General features: G+C 34.2%; 2 protein-coding genes and 1 long non-coding RNA gene across 11 annotated transcripts; 2 read left to right on the plus strand and 1 right to left on the minus strand.

Moving 5' to 3' along the window:
• Positions 1-1,633: 1,633 nt before the first annotated feature.
• Positions 1,634-3,113, minus strand: LOC111795064 (LOB domain-containing protein 4-like). Its single transcript, XM_023677304.1, has 2 exons — positions 2,813-3,113; positions 1,634-2,235 (listed from the first exon to the last, which is right to left on the minus strand). The coding sequence occupies exons 1-2, from the start codon at positions 2,987-2,989 to the stop codon at positions 1,912-1,914; spliced, it is 501 nt and encodes a 166-aa protein (XP_023533072.1). The 5' UTR covers positions 2,990-3,113; the 3' UTR covers positions 1,634-1,911.
• Positions 3,114-6,061: 2,948 nt separating this feature from the next.
• Positions 6,062-20,253, plus strand: LOC111795061 (molybdenum cofactor sulfurase). Of its 9 annotated transcripts, none has more exons than XM_023677299.1 (22): positions 6,062-6,467; positions 6,676-6,774; positions 8,274-8,332; positions 8,563-8,723; positions 9,068-9,219; positions 9,696-9,822; positions 10,191-10,293; positions 10,395-10,440; positions 10,976-11,014; positions 11,368-11,524; positions 12,189-12,291; positions 14,167-14,283; positions 14,945-15,022; positions 15,135-15,236; positions 15,462-15,561; positions 16,290-16,400; positions 16,692-16,756; positions 18,134-18,285; positions 18,433-18,665; positions 18,861-19,000; positions 19,564-19,674; positions 19,745-19,831. In XM_023677299.1, the coding sequence occupies exons 1-22, from the start codon at positions 6,356-6,358 to the stop codon at positions 19,754-19,756; spliced, it is 2,379 nt and encodes a 792-aa protein (XP_023533067.1). In that variant the 5' UTR covers positions 6,062-6,355; the 3' UTR covers positions 19,757-19,831. The 9 variants fall into 9 exon arrangements, with proteins under 9 accessions (XP_023533067.1, XP_023533061.1, XP_023533064.1 ...); XM_023677293.1 differs by having other exon boundaries at positions 6,063-6,467; positions 19,759-20,253; XM_023677296.1 differs by having other exon boundaries at positions 6,063-6,467; positions 15,465-15,561; positions 19,759-20,253.
• Positions 6,814-7,440, plus strand: LOC111795065. Its single transcript, XR_002815152.1, has 2 exons — positions 6,814-6,929; positions 7,063-7,440. It is a non-coding gene; the product is annotated as an uncharacterized LOC111795065 (long non-coding RNA).
• Positions 20,254-21,451: the final 1,198 nt, after the last annotated feature.

The raw sequence follows: 21,451 nt of genomic DNA on the forward strand, positions 1-21,451 counted from the left end.
AGAAAGAAAGGTAAAGATGACCACATTGTGTTGATATAGGGTAAGTAGGATGGGTATACGTAGGTGTATAGGGCATGCCAGTAGGGCTGCATTTTCAAGCCTTCCCATCATCAATCTCTTCTCAAATTCAAACCTTACACGCCGTAGGAGTTGAGCCTAACCCTACTCCAAATAAGGGTTTTTTTGCCACCTTACTTTCACTTTAGATGTTCATTCAACATTCCTTTTGGTTGAAGTGATTCATAATACAACTTAGGGTTATGATTATTTTTAGAAAAAAAGTATATAATATAGTCAAGATGTATTATATTTTTGTCACTCACCCTCCCGTCTCGATCAATGGCATCATTCACCTGAGAAGAAGAAGAAGAAAAAAAAAAAAAAAAAAAAAAAAAAAAAAAAAAAAAAAAAAAAAAAAAANTCTTAGTAAGCAACTTACTTTTTAGCTCTTCTAGCATCCTTAATCATGAGTTTTGTTCTGGGTTCTAGGAATTGTGATCTAAGTTTCAATGCTATCTAAGCAGTTAGGTACGCGACAACTTAGTGGCTTACCTTACTTATGCAATGAATGATCAATGTCCTAAGCTAAATCTGTAAAGCGCTTTGAACATCATTTGTGGGGCTTAGTTGACAATAACCCTCTTAGGGGACCATACTACCCTGAAAGTTAGGAGGTTGTGATCCCTTGTGTGTCAGTCAGCTACTAGGTTAACCTATGTGGTCCTTGCTGCCCATCTCATGAAATTATTCACATTGCTTAAGTCCGACGAGCTACCTCGGTTGTCCTTGGTTATCGTGGTTTTCTACTAGGTTTTTTAGGCCAAGTATTAATGGATTAAACACTATCTCTAAGGTTCTCTCGTGCAAAACCTCCAAACCTATTGTGGTCTGGAATACTGGAGCTTGAGACTGTTGGCCGCTTTTCATAACCTAAATGCACGGTCTCCTAGAGACATCTTGATCTAGGTCTTTGTCTAGTCTGATTAATCTCTAGCACACTAGTCTAGCCTCGTTGTTTCTTCCTATTCTCAACAGAAAAGAAAAGGTAGGCAATCATACACTAAAGAAGTCAACTCCAAAAAGAAATAAAGAAAAGGGTCTACAAATGAACAAATGAATATATATGGATATGATTCGATGATGTCGCTTAGTTGTAAATCTTACGTAAAATATAATGTTGTTTTTGGGCCACAATCATTTTTATTACCAAAAGTGCACAAACATTATAAAAAAAAAAAAGAACATAATCCGATGATTATTGTACATAATTTATGTTGGCGACAAAACTTAGAGAACTAATGATTCCAAAAACAATTGACTTTTTTTTGTTAATGTCGATGATTCATGTTACAATAATGCAGCGAATCCACAGCTTGTCATGCTCCAAGATTTCAATTTCCTAACCTTCTTATAAATCATATCTTTATAAAGTCAAAATTAAGGTCTAAATTTCATTACAATTACATCTCTCGCCATATTATAACATAAATATTATAAACACATAATAGTAAAGAAAAAAATGAAGGAAGAAAGAATGACGATTCCATACTGGCCAAATNTCATATATTTTAAAATTTGCAATAATCAAGAATAATATATTAAATTAGAATAAAAAAAAAAGGCCCAATATAAATACTATAATTAAAAGTATATATTATAAATATGACACCGCATAATTAATTACATTGTTTAAGCATTTACAATATGGTTATGAATGATAATGATCTCGGCGTAGCGCTATTTTCTTTTCTACAAAGTTACATAATTTATATAAAAAAAGTATAAATAAAAGCAGAAGTACAATAAAGCAAGCCCGCCCCATTATAATGATAAAGAAAGCACATTATAATGATAATTAGGAAAAATAAGATTTAAAAAAAAAAGCGCACGCCTAAAGCTTAAATTAATTAGCTAGCAGGATGACCACAACGACTCCCCCATGTTGTCCATGGAAAAATAGGACTTGTTTTGCGGCGGAATGTTGATCTTGCCAGACGGCGACACAGTTTCCGGCGAGTGTCCGGCTGTCGGGTTCGACGATGACGATGTGAATTGACGCATTCGCATGTGTACTACTTCCGCTTGCGCAATCGCTAGCTCGGTTTGTAACAGATCGATTTGTTGTTGCAGCGACGATATGGCTCCGACGCAGCCGTACACTGGATCTCGAACCCTTGCGTTTGCTTCGTACACCATCGAGCTCACGGCGTCGCTCCGCTGGTGCTCCGGCAACTCCTATTCACATATAAACAATTTTAGCTTCTATTATGACGTCATAATAGTATAAATGATGCTAAAAATAAAAAAAGAAAAGCTTCGGGTCTGTATTGTAATTTCCCAAAAGCTATGAGCCTAATGGAGCTTAAAGTTGAAGGGAATTAAATAATTAATTAAGACACAAACTATACACTTTATATTAAGCAAAGAAATTTCCTCAAAGCTAAGCTTAGCTTTAATAATGTGAGTGGAAAGTTCAGTGCTAACCAAAGGGTATGGTTAAAGGTGGGTTTGAATTGACCACTAATTACTACAAATTAAACCACCCCTTTACTCTTTCCGACACCAACCAATCTCCTCCAACTGTTTTTGGGCTTACTTTTTTGAGAAGTCACACATTTTAAAACACTTAGCTCAGCTCATATGATTAAAATATAATATTTTTACGCGTTAAAAAATATATAATTAGAAAAAAAACATATTGAAATGTCAATGTCATAGGGTAATAGGATTGTCGGTAAATAATTTAGAGTTTAGGGACAAAATTTAAGAAAAAGGAAGAATTAATAAAGAATGTAATTTGATAGAGTGAAACCTGTAACATCTTGTTGACATTACTAGCGCCGAAGACTTTATGGACGCTGGCGAACTTATGAGGCTCGTCGGCGGGGAAATAAGGGGCGAAAACGCAGTCTTGAGCACATCTCCGACGAAGAAGCTTACAGGCGGCGCATGGTGCAACAGCGCCTTGTTTCCGTCCACTCTCCTTCATTTCTCCGGCGGATATGTGACCAATTCCGGTAGCTTCCGAACAAAATTCAGGTCAAAATCGAGTTTTGAGAACGCAGAAACAAAAAGAGGGGGCGAAGAAGAAGGAAATGGAGGATGTTATATAGAGAAGTCACGCCAAATCTTTAAAACGGACCCACCAAAGAACAACCCTTTAGATTTTGCCTCTAAAGAAAACAAATTAATTTTTTTATATATATATATATATATATTTTTGGTGAGAATATCTTTCTTTTGCCCCCACATATTATATTATGATATTTTGTCTCCCTCTCTAATTTATTTTCCACATCCTTTTCTTGCTCTCTTTTTTTTTTATTTTATAAAAATTATATTTCTTAAAGTAATTCAACAATTCCCACTTAATATTATTTTATTTATATAATTTGTGACATCTTAACTATACCACATGCTATGAATTACAATGTAACGCTCTAATTCTATCAAAATATATTAATTTAAACTCGTTGATTTGATACCATTAAGCACCAAATCCGCCCTCTCAATTCTTGGGGTTTTTTTTTTTTTTTTTTTTTTTTAAAAATAATTAAAATGTTCATCCCACTTTAATTACATTCTCCACGTAGGACCTCCCTGTTTTTTTTTTTTCTTTTTTTTCTTAATTTCTATTTAATTTAATATATAGTACGGAGTGGAAGTAAGTTTGCTTGAATCTTAAGCTAATTTGGGTGTTTATTAAATGTATGGAAATGTTTATAAAATGAAATTGGCCGGGACTTTTTCGTACATTTCATTGACAAAAACCAAAATTAAATAAATATAAAAATAATAACAACAAAAGAAAAAGATACGAATGACAAGATTGGAATCCAAAATGACGAAAGAAACACACGTGCTTATGCTTTAATGTATGGACTTTTCTGCTATAATAAGATCGTATACCATATAATATGTGATCTTATTGATATTAATACAAATTATTATTATTATTTTTTTTTTTATATAATTTAGTTTCAAGCAAGTTACATCATTTAGATGCGATTTTCCTTATGTTTTTTTCTTCGTTAAATTTAATATTTTATGATAAATGCTACCCTCCATCTTCCAATCAACTCTTTCAAATTAAATCATATTTATTAATCTTATCTTTTCATCGGTCAAATGGAGGCTATAGTCTTAAAAAAATCTCCAAAATTAATTATTTTGATTTCATAATTTGGAAAATTAATAATAATAAATTTAATGTTTTTTTTTTAATTTTTTTTTTAATTTTAACAGTTATGGTTACATACATAAAGAAATCAGTTATAAAACAATGGCTACACAGGAAGTTGATCTTAACCACCCACTAGGATTTGTTCTGTTTGAACAGATGTGTGTGGAGGGGTCATATCATTTGGCCAATCCTCGCCGAAAGTATTGATAAAAACATATGAAGAAGCTTCAAATGTAATTCATATATGAAATGGACAAAACATTTATATTAATGTTTTGATGTCTTGTCTTCTAATTGAAGACCATGGATAAGATGAAATTCTCTAATTAGTTTGTTTTTTTCTTTAACGTAAGATTGTCATCACCCATGTTCGTTCTATTTGATTGATATTGAAAATTGTGCTTTGTTTTTTCTGAACGTGCGTTCATTTAGACGCTTAGCTTCCCTTATCACGTAAATGTTCAAATCAAAGAATTAGATTTGTTTTTTTTTATTATATTGTGAGATCCCTCCTCGGTTAGAGAGAGGAACGAAACATTCCTTACAGGGATGTGAAAACCTCTCACTACTAAACACGTTTCAAAACCATGAGGCTGATGACGATACATAACAAGACAAAACGAGCAATATCTGTTAACAGAGGGTTTGAGATATTACAAATGGTACAAAGCCAGACACCGAGCGGTATGCCAACGAGGATGTTGGACCCTAAGGGGGGTGGGTTATGATATCCCACATCAGTTGGAGAGGGGAACAGAATATTCCTTATAAGGGTGTAGACACGTTTTAGAACCGTTAGGCTGACGGCAATACATAATCGGCAAAAACAGGCAATATCTGCTAGCGGTGGGTTTGGATTGTTACAAATGGTATCAAAGCCAGACATTGAGCGGTGTGTCACGAGGACGTTGGATCCCCAAAGGTGGTGAATTGTGAGATCTTACGCCAATTGGAGAGAGGAATAAAACATTGCTTAGAAAGGTGTGGAAATCTCTTTCTAATAAACACGTTTTAAAACCGTGAAGTTGATGACAATACATAACAAGACAAAGTAAATCATATATGCTAGGGTAAAGGTGGGCTTAAGCTGTTACACGAATTTTAAATGTCTTGATCATTCAACTATAAAAAAAAAAACATATGTCCTCTACAGAATATACCATTGATGTCGGAAAAATATGAACGTTTATTTATTCAAACTAAATGAAGAGCAGCTAAATGAAATTAAAAGAAATGACGATTATTAAAAAAAATTAATCAGATAATTAGCTAAAATTTCACATAATCCCAAACACATTCATTAAGAATAAATTAAAAGGTGGAGTTTTGAGTAGACACGTTAGGTTCATAATTGTGTTTTAAAGGATGCAAAAACGCGTTACCATGAAAACCTCAACTGCTAATCCATCTAATCTCAATAATTATGGAAACTTTAATTAATTCTTTTAATCACATATTAGTACCACTAATTAATCAGCATCATCAATTTGGAGCTGACGTGGAAAGCTCATCCATTTTCTACTAAATTCCATTTTTTTTTCCCATTATCGAACCGATTTTATTTTACAATTTCCATTGGCTAGTGAAAAAGATATACGATCCTATTTTCCTATGTATGCTATACTTTTTCTTTATAATATTTTATTGTAAAAAAAGTATTTAAATCTGACTAAGGAAGCTATTTTCAAGTCCACACTTTTTCTTTTTTCCTTTTATTATTAATCAAGTTGAATATTTTGTTTTTTTTATATATAAAGAAATATGAAATTACAATTTTTTTTTAATGAAAATAATCTTCATTATATAGTTCATCAATATAAATAAAATTTAAAAATTGTTAATATATTTTATTATTTTGTGTTAGATTGTTTTGTATAAGAAGAAAAAAGAAAAAAGAAAAAAAAGAAAAAAAGAAATCGACATGTCGTCCAGCGTTATCATGTCCAGCACGATTTAATGCGGTATGTAGTTCATCAGCAATCGAGTGGCGGTAAGAAAGACGTCGACGTGTACGGTAAAGAATTTGCAGTCGAATCGTAACTATCGAAACCAACCATCGCTATTCGAGCTCCGACGCCTTCGCTTCGGAACATTTTCGTCATTTCCGATTCCATCTCGTTCGGTGTCTGTGATTCTCACACCTCCAGTATTGTATGAACTAAGAAGGTGATCATGGACGCCGCCAAGGAAGAGTTTCTCAAGGAGTTCGGTCGAGATTACGGCTATTCTGGCGCTCCTAAGACAATTGATGAAATTCGAGCCACTGAGTTTAAGCGCCTAGAAGGTAAGATTTCGATCTAGTTTTGAAAAAGTGATCATAGTGGACCATGGAGCTGTTCAATTTGTCCAAATCTTTTATTCTTTACCATTCGTTTTTCTATATTTTAATAATTAAGAGTATGTATTTAATTGGCTTGGAGCGAAACATTCGTATTATTATACTTTTTGTTTACTTCTGCTTTCATCATAACCAAGCATCCAAATTTCGGTAGGTGTTGCATATTTGGACCATGCAGCAGCAACTCTGTATTCCGAGCTACAGATGGAAGCGATCCTTAAAGATCTAACTGCTAATATCTATGGAAATCCTCGTATCCTGCAGTTGAAAGACTCGAGTCCTTTAAGTAATTTCTTCAAATTTAATTCTGAATTGCTCTGGAGTGACTTCCCTGATAACATCTGATATAGCTTCAATAAATTACGTTCACTCTAAACCACGAAAAGCTGTTTGAGATGAATTTTGAAGGTGAATACGTACTTTACTGTGTAAAATTGCACTGCTACTTCAATGCTATAGCCTCTAGGATACTTTCGTTCAAATTCTAGATGTCATGTGGAAAAAGGCTTTTCAAAGATGCTTAGCTCTACCTTTTGTCTAGGAATGCATCAAGTACTCTAACTGTGGACATTCAAGATTTGAGCCAGAGAATCTGATTCAGACAGAGGATGCTTAGAGCAGCAGATATTCTATTCATAAACTAAGAAGCATGTTTAAATTCAGTGAAGAAATATTAGGATGGTCAATGTCTTCATACACCTGCTTTCTACTAGTTAATTTTATTCTGTCTGATGAGTGTGTGATTAGTTCATGGTTTTATACTACTTCCTTATCTCACACTGTACTTGAGTTCTTTCTTTTTGGACGGTGCTATGTAAGAGAAATTTGAAGCACTGCGAATCTTAAATCTTCCAAACAGTTATGCGTTGTCTTCTATCGACTCTGCATGTTTCATTATGAAGATCAAGTCTTTGCCGAAGTAGAACCATAGAGATTTTGACACAACCTCTTACAATTCTATCTATCTTTTGAAAAAAATTCCCAAATAGTATTTTTCTCTTTTAATAGAAGTGCTCCAAGTATCTTTTTGTAGAAGGAACTAAAAAATAAAAAAAGCACTCTGGCAACCTAAAGCAAAAATCTATCAGTTTTGCGCCATGATGGCCATGTAGCACACAATTCAAATAAAACACTTGGTATTGCAGTGTGCTGCACTTGTATCACAACATAGTTGTGGTGCCCATCCTCAGATTTGCGGGCTTGGGATTCTTCATATCTTAAATATCACATCACCTGCCAACCTCGCACTCTCTTCTTTTTGTTTTTGGTTTTCCTTTTTTTTTTTTTTTTTTTTTTTTTTTNAGTTACAAGAACAGAGGAGAGTTCCTAGCCAAAGGAATTACAAAAAATTCTTCCAATGGGCCATAAGTGTAGCTAAGTCATAGTTTCTAAAGAAACTGGAGTTTTTACACCAAGTTATGACTAAAAAGACTAACGATTAAAATGTGATTGTTCCTCTTTGAGTCCTTGAATATGTGATTGTTCCTCTTGTTCCAAATGAACCAAAGGAATGCCGTCATGAAATTAGCCATAGGAATGCTGTCATGGAATGGAAAAGCTTTGCTTAAGGGAAGCTTCACCCAATAGGCTCTTCTTTTCGGGTTAGAGTTATTTTTATTTTGGACATTTGATGATTAGACTCTAGAAACCTACAATGTTGCATGTATTGGTGACATCAATTTCAATGTTTTTTGGCTCCCTTTGTTGCATGAATTTATTGCATTAATTTGAAGTTTCTTAAGCTACAGTTAGATAGCCAAAGTGACTCTAGCTTTGCCACTTCTGACATTGTTAGGAATGCTCGCCAACAGGTGTGTGTATTTTAATCCATATACTCTTTAGTTCCTGACCCAAGCACTCTGAATTTTTCTTAATGCAATTATTTCATCTTATTAGATCATATAAGAATTGAATTTCACAGTCGTACACACCTATGAAAAAAATACGTAGGTGGAAATGTTTGGTGGTTCTCATCGTACTAATGAACATCCACATTTTTGGCATTTCATATTTCTTGTTAAGAAAGGTGTTGTGAATGCAGGTCCTTGACTATTTCAAAGCATCTCCTAAAGACTACAAATGCATATTTACTTCTGGTGCAACAGCAGCACTAAAATTAGTTGGCGAAGCTTTCCCATGGAGTCACCAAAGCAGCTTTGTGTACACAATGGAGAATCATAACAGTGTTATTGGAATCAGGGAGTATCCTTATGAGCGATTCTGTCTGATGTTACTTTCATGTGAACAGCTTTAGCCACCTTTGTTTTTATGTTTTGTACACTTCAGGGAATTTTTTGGACGCCATGTTTTGAACATTGTGATTATACTGTTACTAATGGCCATTTCATTGATTTTTCAATATACTCTAGGTAATTGGTTTCATGTTGGCATTTTGAGTGTATCTATCTAATGTGGATGCTTATAGGCCAACTCTCTGTAATACATGGATATTTTAGAAGCTTTATTTTTCTTTTCTAGTTTTTACTCGAGAGTATTCTTATTATTTGTAGTTTAAAATCCATGAAAAATTTCTTAATTGTTATAAGATATGCTCTTGAGCAAGGAGCTCAAGCTTATGCCATAGATATTGAAGATACAGAACGAGATGCATTCACAGGAAATATTGCGTCTGTGCAAGTAACGAAGCACCAATTGCTAAGGAGAAATGAAGCCAAGTCTCTGGCTAAAGATCATACAGGTTTGTCTTTGGTTGTAGCTGGTAACTCATGTTCTACATGTGCAAGCTAAGAGTGATGGGGTTGGGGAGCTGTATGCCTCCTTGTTCAAACTTTGGTGCAATGATCATCACATGACTTTGGTTCCTTTGAGCTGTTAGCCTCCTTCAAACTGGTCTACTTAACTTCCCGAGTTTCTATCAATAAAAAAAAAAAAAAAAAAAAAAAANGAACTCGAGCCACATGATTGCATCAATTTTAAATTCTAGCTACGATTTGGGCATAATTTGAACTACTTGTTTTCTGTTAACAAATCATTGTATTATGTGAGTTTAATCTTGATCCATCTTGGCTTCGGTTTATTTGAGTTATGGACACTTCTATGCTCATTATACATTTTTGTAGGAGAATTTGATTCATGTTATGACAGATGATGGTAGCATCTATTTTGACTGTGTTTTTGTAACTTATAACTTATCTTATTGTTCACCTCGTGCAGGTAGCGCGTATAATTTGTTTGCCTTCCCTTCAGAGTGCAATTTCTCTGGTTTAAAATTTAGCCTTGAATTGGTGAAGACTGTGAAGGAAGATTCGATTAGATACTCTGATGGCTCTCCATCTTCTAAGTAATTAATGCCCCTACTTCTGTCTTAAGTTTCTAACAGCTTTGATCCATTTCTCATCACGCTATGAAAGCCTACACTTCTAATGTATTTGGCAAACCGTGAAATTTGGACTGAATTTATTCAATCTTGTATTTAATTGAGCCAATATAATCAAACACATTCATATGGGATAAAGATGGTTTTGTGCTGTCAATCCTCTATTGATAAATGCTTAATGTTGATCGGATGCAAATACAGAATTGAATCCTTTTGTTCTTTCTGGTTAAGATTATATATTTTTCTTAACAGCTTTCATTTAATATATATGTAACTTTTGTTATTACCGTCTATTCATTGAATTTAAATATGTTTGAGGTCTCAACTTGTAGTGGACACTGGAAGGTTTTAATAGATGCAGCAAAAGGATGTGCGACAGAACCACCAGATTTATCGAAGTATCCTGCTGATTTTGTTGTCATCTCTTTCTATAAGGTGTGTTTGCAATATTTTAGACTTTCATGAAGCCATTACCTTAAGCGTTGTGCTTTGTTAAATATTCTTATTAACTATTTCTTTATATTTTTCTGAACTAGCTGTTTGGGTATCCAACTGGACTTGGAGCTCTCATCGTTCATACTGGTAAGGCTCTCTCTAAGAGCTTTGTAATCTATTTAGTTACTTCATCAGCATGATTGAAGTTTATACACCTGGTTAGTGTTCTAGTATTACTAATGTTTTAAAAAATTAAAGGTGGCCTCAAATCTCGAGGTTTCTTTTCTCTTACAATGGTTAGGCATAAATTTCAAAGCAGTATGAGGATTAAGCCCTCAAATTTAATAAAACAATTATATGAATCATACAAACATACGATCAAGTATATTACATATGTGATCCACTAACGTCTTTTCCATGTTATCTTTTGTGCTACAATGTAGTACTCTTGTTTTTCCTCATTTCTCCTAAGACTCAAATAAAAAGAAATGAGTTGACCTTAGACATTTCCTAAAATTAGTTTATTCTTCTCTCCCTTTTAGAGCTATGTATCATATATTAAAGTTCAACTGTATTAATGTTTGACGGGTTTTAATTGTATCGACTTATACCCTATATTATTGTTGGAAAGGTTTAAGTTATTAACTTCTAATTCTAACTCTTTACTATTTTAATATTGCAGATGCTGCCAAGTTGTTGAAGAAAACTTACTTTAGTGGAGGTTTGTATTCAGCTATGTTAAATGAAGATCACTTTCTTTCTTTTCTTTTTTTCTTTGCTACTGGGGTGGTGGGAACAAGAACCTAGAAATTTCATTCCATAGAAAAAAGTTCCGAAGAGGGAAACCATCTCTATAAAAGCCCTTAAGTTACAAAAAAAATGAAAAAACCTTCAGCTGCAGCTCTCTATCATTCAACTGTCCTCTAAACTCAAAATCCCAGCTTTCTTTTCCTCACTTGAGAATCTATCAATAAACTGTCTTCTGCTTAAAAGTCGGGTTGCACAACCTGAGAAAAATATTAGACTATCTGCAGGTAGCTAATTGAAGTTGTAACAATTTCTTTTACTACATAGGCACGGTTGCAGCTTCAATTGCTGACATTGACTTTGTCAAGCAAAGAGAGGGCATCGAGGAACTCTTTGAAGATGGTACAATCCCATTTCTGAGCATAGCGTCTCTATGCCATGGGTTCAAAATTTTAAATTCTCTAACTATACCTGCAATATCTCGGTATGCAAAATGCATCTTTTAAGATGAATATTTTCTCTATAGATTAATTATTGGTAGAATTCTGTTCATATAACCACGCTCTTTGGCTAAAAATATACAAGATCATATTTTTTCATTCTTGGAACTTTTGTGGTTTGCTGCTTCAAATTTTTTTTTGAGGATTTTATCATGGTTTGACTTGTGCTTCTGAATTTTGGATATAACCGAGTTTTCGACTTTAGCTATCTGAAAAGAAGTATAATAGTATGTTATAATCACTATATTATTCTCAAATTCTTTGCATTTTATCTGTCTGATGTGCCAGTTCCTCCGGTTGACATGTCTGTTGTACTGTAATGTTCTTATTTTGCGCTGTTTTAGATTCTTTTCTTGCTTGCTACTGCTATTATCCTTGTATTTAGTTTCCATTCTATATATCTGTATCTTTCTCAGTAGGGGTATGTATGCATGTTTTGTGTTTCTTTCCATCAAAGCAAAAAATTGATTTGTGTAGGCTATTGTATTACGTCCTTGTGATTAAGAAATTTAACGGGCGACAATAGTACTCATCAGTCGTTAATCTCTCTTCCTTTTTTTTGCTTATTTTTACTTACCTTTAATTGTTTATTTGTACCTTTTATCACCCGATTATTTTATTAAGCATACTTGACATCATTAACTGAAGGCATACCTCATCCCTTGCCACATACTTGAGGAACGTACTTGCGGCTTTGAGACATGAAAACGGAACAAGGGTATGCACTCTCTATGGAAGTTGCTCTTCCAAGGTTAGTCTTACTGCAAAGATTTGGTTGGTTCAAATCTTTCTAAAAATTCCTATATCGTTAGTTTAGAGGTTTTGTATTCAAATAATGTTCGCAACATTATTGTTGCACAAGAACAAAGTTGTGTTAAATCAGTGCTAAACCAACAAGCTTAAGAGCATAGCGTATAATATATTTAATTTTTTATTCATATTCTTAACACTTTTCACTTGTGAGCTTGAAAATTAGAAATTAGTACAAGATTTAACAGTGGACTATAGTATGAGACAAGAAAAAAGGATACTGAAAAGGCTCAAACTTTGGGCCTCATGCTTTGATTCCATGTTAAATTCTGACTAAACCCAAAGTTGTTATTTTCATGTAGCAATATGAAAGGATCCAAGATAAACATATACCAAGTCAGCAGATAGACGTTCAGTTGTGATAAATATTTCCATTTAAATATAATTATTGATTCCTATACAGTCAATATGCGGTAGTCAATAACTTTTGTCTTTGTTATAACTAGTCAAGACAAAACAATCGCCAGGATGGCAGATGGCTCAAGTAGGCTAAGTACTGGCATTATATTAGTTCCCATATCTATCCCACCTTCCCAGATGGTTAAGTTTATGATACTATACCCTAGATCAACAGGTAAGGAATGGGTGGCATGCTTTTGATGCCTCAAGCTCGGGCTCAAGCCTAGATAGACCCCGATGATTGAAACATCATAAGATTGAGTTTGATATCAATAATCGGGTTTTCTTAAAACTTTGATCATGCTTGTTGCTTTTCTTGGCAAAGAAGGTGAATCATAAGCTCTCTTCATGTTTGTTGTCCAGAAGGAATAGTACGGTTACACTAATGGCCATCATTAGCTGTTCCATGCACATTCCAAACGTGGAAGGCTTTGGGACCAGGTGCTTTACCAAAACTGCAACCATGATTAGACTGAAGTTTGGAGTGGTTTATGAAACTACAATAGCTTCTGGGTGTGCATAGTCATTGATGAAACTGCATGGGAGGGACTATCAAATGCACGAGCCTGCAGTAGTTTGAAGCCTCACAAGAATTTTTAGATACCTTCTAGAAGCAGTTCCCTTCTTTCCACTTGAGGGGGAGGTGTTGGTGACCTTGAGGGTAATGTTAGGCACCCAAATTGTCTGAGGGTTCTAAGAAATGAAAGTCAAATACTCAGGTTAGGTAGAGAGAATATGTCAATGAAAGAAGGAAAGTAGGAAATCAGAGAGGTGTTTGAGGATTGATAAGAGGAGGCGATTACAATTGGGAGTCCTAAGTTGTAGGCTTTCAACTTGATACCTATTAGCATGCTATGAATAGGTTGGAAAGAGAAGGGTACACATATAAATTTTCTCAACACTTCTTGGCGTGCATCATCAGAGAGAATGGCATACATGGATTTGATTTCTAGGACTTATTGATAAGATGAGTACTTTAAGGGGGGGAATACTTGGTACTGGTTCTCACCTCAACGTCATTTCTAATTTGGAAACAATTGGAAAAGTCTCTTTAGGTGTCAAATAACTAAATTGTGTGGAATTATAAATCTGAGGTCCAATATCTGAAGCCGTGATATGATATGAAAATCAAGTCTATATTTGAACAAATCAACCCGTCCATTTTTATGGGTACCTGGAGCGTAATCATTTTCCTTTTGTTCGAATTACATTTAAGCTATTCATATGATTATTTTGCTTCATTACAACAACAAGCTATTTATAAAACATCACGGTTATGCACCATGCCTATGAAGCGATAAGGCGTGGTGCATTAATATGATGTGTTAATGATTATGTTGTCCTCACTTTCAATTTTTCTTTTCAACTCTTGGTATCTGCGAGAATTAAAGCTTATAATGTAATTTTTCCTTTCTAGACACTATGTAACAAAATGGGTCCTATAGTCTCATTCAACTTGAGACGACCGGATGGATCTTGGGTTGGTCATCGCGAAGTGGAAAAACTGGCCTCTTTGTATTCGATTCAGTTAAGGGTAAATTTTTTGTGTTATACTGTTTAAGTTTATGATTTCAATTTTCATTTTAAATGATCGTTAGTTGATTTTTTTTCCTGTTGATTATTCTCAATTGATTTTTCGTCTTTTTTATTTCCTCCTGTGGTAAATATGAAGGTCGGTACTTTATTGCAGGCATTCAGCAGATTATGTTGAATCGTATCCAAGCTTATGGCAATCATGTTCACTTTGTATTTGGATTTTTTTTTTGTAAGAAACTTGAATGTATTGTAGAAAAAAGATCGAAAAATAGAGCCTAGGGACAGGGATAGATAGAACCCCCACAAGAAAAGACTAATGGAGAGCTTTCCAACTTCTTTGAATCGTGGACAAGCTGAAGAATTTATTTGTGTCACACACCACCAATAAACAATAAACTGTACATTGCTACAAAAAGAGGCAAAATGTCTTAAAAATTATACGGTTTCTTTTCAACCAAAGACTCCACATGGTAGCTCAAACAGTCATATACCAAAGCACCATTCCCCTGTTTTTCATTCTCCACGCGGACTGCGCTTCAATCAACCAATCTTTTTCTCAGTTTTGCGAAAATTGATTATTCCATAATTTTTGTGATGAGAAAATTTTCTCATTTGCTTTGGTAGCTACTGACCGTCTCTTCATTTGATTTTCTGTGTAGACAGGATGTTTTTGTAATCCGGGTGCCTGTGCAAAGTATCTTGATCTATCTCATTTGGATCTTGTTACAAATATTGAGGTAAAGCTTTTTGTTTACTTCTATATGTGGGTCATACATGAAAATTTTCACATTTCATTTGCCTATTTGACTTCTACAATTTCTAATGTCCTTAATTGGCTATTTGGTCCAGGCAGGCCATATCTGCTGGGATGATAATGATATAATTAACGGAAAACCATCTGGTGCAGTGAGGGTATCCTTGGGGTACATGTCAACGTATGAAGATGTCAAGGTAAATAATTTATTTTCAGTTCTATTAATTCCTATGGCCATGTGACATACTTACAGCATCGTTCCTGGACTAATCTTTTTGGCTTAGGTAACCTTTAATGTTTGTTACCTTGAAAGGACATAATCTGATTTTACATGCTTAGATACATGATAATGATTTCATTTTTGTGTGTTCTCACTTCTTGAACTACTTTGACAACATTTTTGGATGTTCTCTGTCTTATAGCAGAAATTCATTGATTTTGTGACAAGTTCGTTTGTCTCGACGCCAACTCATTCTAGAGATTTACAATTTTGCGGAAGGTCCATCCCTTTCACTGAGACAGGTTACTTTTCTATCACTCTCTCAGTTTTAAGCTCGTTAAATTTAATTTAAGTGATTGTTTTTGGTTGGTCTCATGTGTGTGTATATATATATATATATATATATATATATATATATATATATATATATATATATATATATATATATATATATATATATTACCATTTTCATTAATTAACTTATGATATAAATATTTTTAAAAAGTTAGTCCTTTTAAAATGATAAAGCTATTAAATTTCTATTGGCTGACATAAAAATAATATACTACTAATTTTACTTACTAATGTTTTTATTTATATAATAATAAAAACTGGAGAATTCTTTCTATGGAAATTTGATCTCTATCAGGCGATTCCTTGAACTTTTCCCAATTTCTTGATATTGAAAATGGGGTGCTAAAAGTCCCTAAAAAGTTGGAGATAGAGATTATATCCCTCACCTTGCCTCGTACCCTCGTATGGTGCAATCCCTCCTACCATTGATATCTTTTAATGAATGTCTATGCTATGTTTTATGCTTAACACTCTCGAGTGTTATTTTTCTCTCTTTTTTCACTGTCAAGATGCGGCTTGCACAAGTATTCTTCTGTTTAATCAAATCTATCTATGCTGCTGCATGGTTCGCTGTAAAGTCTCATGATACTGAAATATAGAGCTGGAGGACACGTTGATTATATGTCTATATGTGTTACTGTTGGTGATTACCTCTTCATTTGTTAATTTATCCCAGGTTTTGAGAGCAGATATTCAGCTTTTGGAGTTGACCTCAAGTCTATTACTGTCTATCCAATTAAATCGTGTGCAGGATTCAGCACAGATAGATGGCCGTTAAGCAGTCGAGGTATCCATTTGAAAGAACATTTTTTTTAATCCACAGAGGGAGTACTAGAGCGAGACAGGAAACTAAATTAATGCTCATTATACTGGTTTCCTGAAATAGTGGAACATAAGTTTGTTTAGGGATCTGTGAATTTCACACATCAGGTTCCGAGGTTAGATATGCAACCAATCAACCTGCCCAGTCGTACTTTGGGGGGGGGGGGGGGNNGATGGTCTTAATTTTCATGATGGTTCTGTCGATCTTTTTCCTAATTTAGCAATATTTTTTAAATTCTCTCTTTGATTTGAGTAGGGCTTCTTTATGATCGGGAGTGGCTACTTCAAAGCCTGACTGGCGAAACTCTTACACAGAAGAAGGTGAGCTATTCTTCTTCATAAACTTCTTACATGTATTTTTTTAACACGTATGATGTCACGATTTGGTTTTTCGAAACCCCCTCACCATCACGAGAATGTTGATGGAGAGCAAAAAACAGCATTTGTTTGCTCAAATATTTGCAAATCTCAGTCAAACCCCCAGCTCCGTAGGTCGTACTCTTAGTTCTGTTTAAGTTTTCACGTTCTGCTTAAAATTTTACTGTTACAAGGCTTTTGGATGGTTTTTGATTTAACTGTTCTCCAACATCATATGTTTAATGACCTTTTTTTCTGTGCTGTCTTCTTACTATTTGCACTAAGGACCAAATATAGCGTTCACTGCACCACCCCACTGGATTAGTCAGTTTATCCCTCAAGCATTTTAGAATATATCATATTAGTTATAGTCAAGCTCTACCGTTTCTTGAGGTAGTTACAATTAATATACAGAAAATATGCTCGTAAAGAAAATCTTATTATGGGGTAGGGAGGGGCAGACATGCTAATATGGAGGGAAAAAGACTTTAATTTTTTTTTTTTTTTTTTTTTTTTTTTTTTTTTTTTTTNTGGCTAATCAAATGGCGATTGCATGAAATGGGTATTTATTGAAGTGAATTCAGCTCCAAACACTTGCGGCTCCTTCCAAATTGCTAAAAAGAGTTGAGGCATTTTTAAACTTATCCAAATAGCCCCTGCTTTACCCTTGAACTTGGGGATTTGCATAATTTGAATTAACTAGTAGTAGCACCTCCCGGAATGACCCCAAGCAAAATGAGAGAAACTAACTAATTTCTTACTAATGGCATGGAAAAGTACGCCATAGGTCTGATCTTCCTACATTGACACACATTTTGAGCTACAAGTACTTGAAGTGTAATTGAGAAGGTCACTTTTGGAGTTGGCCCCGAGTATTAAATTGATTTTTCAGTGGTCTCAAAGTATTCTGGGACATACGAAGACATCATTTAATGATTTATTAAAAAAAAAAAAAAAGTCGATTTGACCAATAGTACAAGTTCTATAATTTAAACAGTTCAAGGATAAAGCAACGTTCCCTAAAATGGAGAAGAGGATGATCATCATTCGCCCTGTAACTCGATCTATGATTTGATACAGTCATGGGGATTACTTCTAACTTCAATCAATTATGACTGAAAAGTATGTCACGGGACACTGGAAGTGATTTTATTTGACATGCTAGATCTAGAGAACCTGTGTCCTCGTTACTTCTACTTGAATCTCAAGCACATTGTTAAGGGTTTCACGCCCCCTCTTTTAACTTTGTTTTGAGAAATTCTGACACTGCATAGATAATAGATCTTCATTCTCGTTCAAATATTTATAATTGACTTTTAATTCATCTGATATTGTTCTTAGGTTCCGGAAATGTGTCTTATACATACTTATATCGACCTCAGTCAGGGAATATTGTTTATCAACTCGCCACGTTGCAAAGAGGGACTGCAGATCATCTTGAATTCAAATTATAGCAATGGAAAGAGAGAAGAAATAAGTTTGCGTGGTCAGATGTGAGTAATACCTGTTGTAGGATTATAAATTGTATGGCCCTACATTAGTGGAGACTGTTGGAAAATTTTAGAAGTTGCTGCATATACAAGTCCATGTTTATTTTCTGAACTTCTGAGGTTGGAATTAATTGTCATTCTAATGTTTAGATATCAAGTCCAGGGTTATGACAAGGAAGTTGATACTTGGTTTAGTGCTGCTATTGGTCGATCATGTACTTTGTTGCGCCATTTAAGTTCCAGTCATTGTGTCAACTTGGATGAAAGAGACAGTGTTGGTACCTGTCGAGAATCACGAACTTGCTTGAATTTCTCCAATGAAGCACAGTTCTTGTTGATATCCGAGGAGAGTGTATCAGACCTCAATAACAGATTGAATTCAAGTATGTTATTGATAATTTTATACTTGCAACTACCATGAATCTTTTCTAGTTATTGATAATTATCTGTTCTGTCCTTGTTAAAGTGTATGCCAGTTTAATACTGTTGAAGATTTTGAATCAGTTGAATGTTATTTAGATGTAGACCTAGCTTCACTAGATTCCAATTTTGGTGATCTTAAGTTGCATTGTCTGTAGCAGATGTTGGGAAGGACGTTCGTAGAACATCAGTTCAAGTTAATCCTATGAGGTTCCGGCCAAATCTTGTCATATCTGGTGGCAGACCTTACGCTGAAGATGAGTGGATAAATATTAAAATTGGCAACAAGTTCTTCAGAGTAAGTTCCTTCTCTTCGAAATGTTTGTATGGAAACTAGTAGAATGCTACTGACATTAACCCCGAACCTTGGCAGTCAATCTGTTGCTGCAAATCTTTTTATAAGTGGCATTTTTAGATTCAAACCAAACCACTTTTTATCTGTTAAGCCTACTATGCTACTATTAAATACCCCCATTGAACCCAAAAGCTTAAGCTGGTGGGTTATAATAAATATAATCTTATATCAATATTTTATCCCTCTTCACTTGTGGTATTAGAGCAGGAGATCTTGATGAGTTTCAATAAATTAAATCTTTATTCGATATTTTAACAATTATATAATTAAATTTATCATAACCCGTCATCTTATGCTTTTAGGTTGATTGTAGATTTAACATGATACAAGATCTGGAGATCTAGGGTTTGAAGCCCTATAGTGTCATTTTCTCCCCAGTTAATATTGATTTTCACTTGTCTAGACTCACAAAATTTCAAGCCCACAAAAATCCATCAGCTTAAGTTTTTAGCGTTAATTGGTGATTTACCACCATATATGATCATTCTATTTCACCCTGTTTCCAGTCTTTAGGTGGATGCAACCGTTGCCAGATGATCAATTTTGCTACCGACGCTGAACAGGTCCTGAAGACAAATGAACCTTTAGCTACTTTAGCATCTTACCGGAGGGTGAAGGTTAGGATTTTTTTTTTTTTTTTTTTTTTTTTTTTTTNTGTACAAGTTGAAATCGTAACACGAGGTTAAGTTATTCCATTGAAGCAGGGGAAGATTTTATTTGGGATACTGCTGAGATATGAATGTGAGGCCGAAGAAGGAAACAGCAATAACTCGTGGCTTCAGGTGGGAGAAAGTATAATCCCAGATTCTAAGCAGCTTTGAGACACACGTCGTATACATACCGACATGGTAGCGTGTCAAGTAGGGAAGTCTTCTCGCTAAGCACGGCTGAAGATTAGTTGAAGTATTCAGGTGTAGAGAAATCCTAAAAAATAATGCAGTTATCTTGGAGACGGAACAACTCCCTTAGTATTAAAAAAGACACCAATTTGATGGTCATAAAAGATGGACATTTCTCTACAAATATTGGTATTCAACATTCCTCTATTAATTTCTATTAGAGGAAGATGGCCTGCTCGCCTTCCATCACAAATTCTGACTCTGAACTTCATTCAAGAATAAGGGTGACGATGTAAGGCTTTCTTAAACAATGTATTTATTACTATTTTATGTATTATTAAAGGTTTGAATTCACAAAAGTATACGAAAATGTTGGCGAATTGTTTAATTTTGATAATGTAAATAATTAGAAAACTTTAGAATCAATCCTCAGCCATTGGTTATCATTTATTTGCCTTCAAAATCACTTCTCTTACAAAAGCCAATAAAAAAAGTAGAAACATAAACCAAGTGGGTCGCTATCAAAAATATCTCCTGAGATAACATTGATGTCATTCGGGGAGCATCAAATTCCATTATTCTAATACGAAGTCATTATTTCTTAGTACACAGATTTGAAAAGTCTAGAATCTCAAACCATTATTCAACTCTCTTTCAATTAAATTAGGAATTAAAAAGCTTGGATTCATTGAATGTTAATAAGGGGCTGCTGCTCAATTTTTGGATCATCTCGTCACATGGGGTCGTTGAAATCTATATTAGTTAGCCGCCCCTGTGTCATCCTCCATCATTAAAATAGTGACATGAGTATTTAAATGTTAATCTTTACAGGGAAACAACAAGTGGGAATCTTAATGTGGTATGAAATTACACTTACGCCAAACAAGATATTGTTTTTTGAAATCTAAGAGAGAGCGATGAGTATAATAAGATTGATTTTGGCATTCGAACCCTACGAAGTTTCATTGCTGTTTCTTCTTTCTAGAAAATCTATGCATCAAACATAGAATTTTAGAATATGTTTTTGATTGATCCTCAGTTCGTACATCAATTATCTTTTAACCCCTAAAGTTTTGTTTTTGGGGTATTGTGTCGGAGGCAGGTTTTAGTTTAACTAGTGGCTTGACTTCAACATTTACTCGTACAACATAGGAGATATTCAACATCGTTATAACTTAATAACACTCGTTTTAAAATTCTTTCTAGATATTTTTGCTATCCTCAAATGATTTCTCAATCTAATGGTAATAGGGAATGACAATCAGAATAGATAAGAAGAGAGATAATGGTGATGGTGATTGTTGAAAGAGGAGAAAGGAAGAGAAGAGAGAGAAAAGATGATGGAAAGTCTAATGAATTAGATGCATCATTATATTATATTTCTCAACTAATATAATATTTGTTTTAGTGACCAAACTTTATTAAATATATTACTATCATAATATTTTAACTATCTAAAGTTTTTAAAAGCATATATTATTTAGATTGGTGGGTCAATGATGAATTTGCGTTATAAAACATGGAATGGATTGCAAAACAATATTAGTAACATTTT

The sequence above is a fragment of the Cucurbita pepo genome, chromosome LG05 (assembly GCF_002806865.2).
Source record: "Cucurbita pepo subsp. pepo cultivar mu-cu-16 chromosome LG05, ASM280686v2, whole genome shotgun sequence".
NCBI lineage: Eukaryota > Viridiplantae > Streptophyta > Magnoliopsida > Cucurbitales > Cucurbitaceae > Cucurbita > Cucurbita pepo.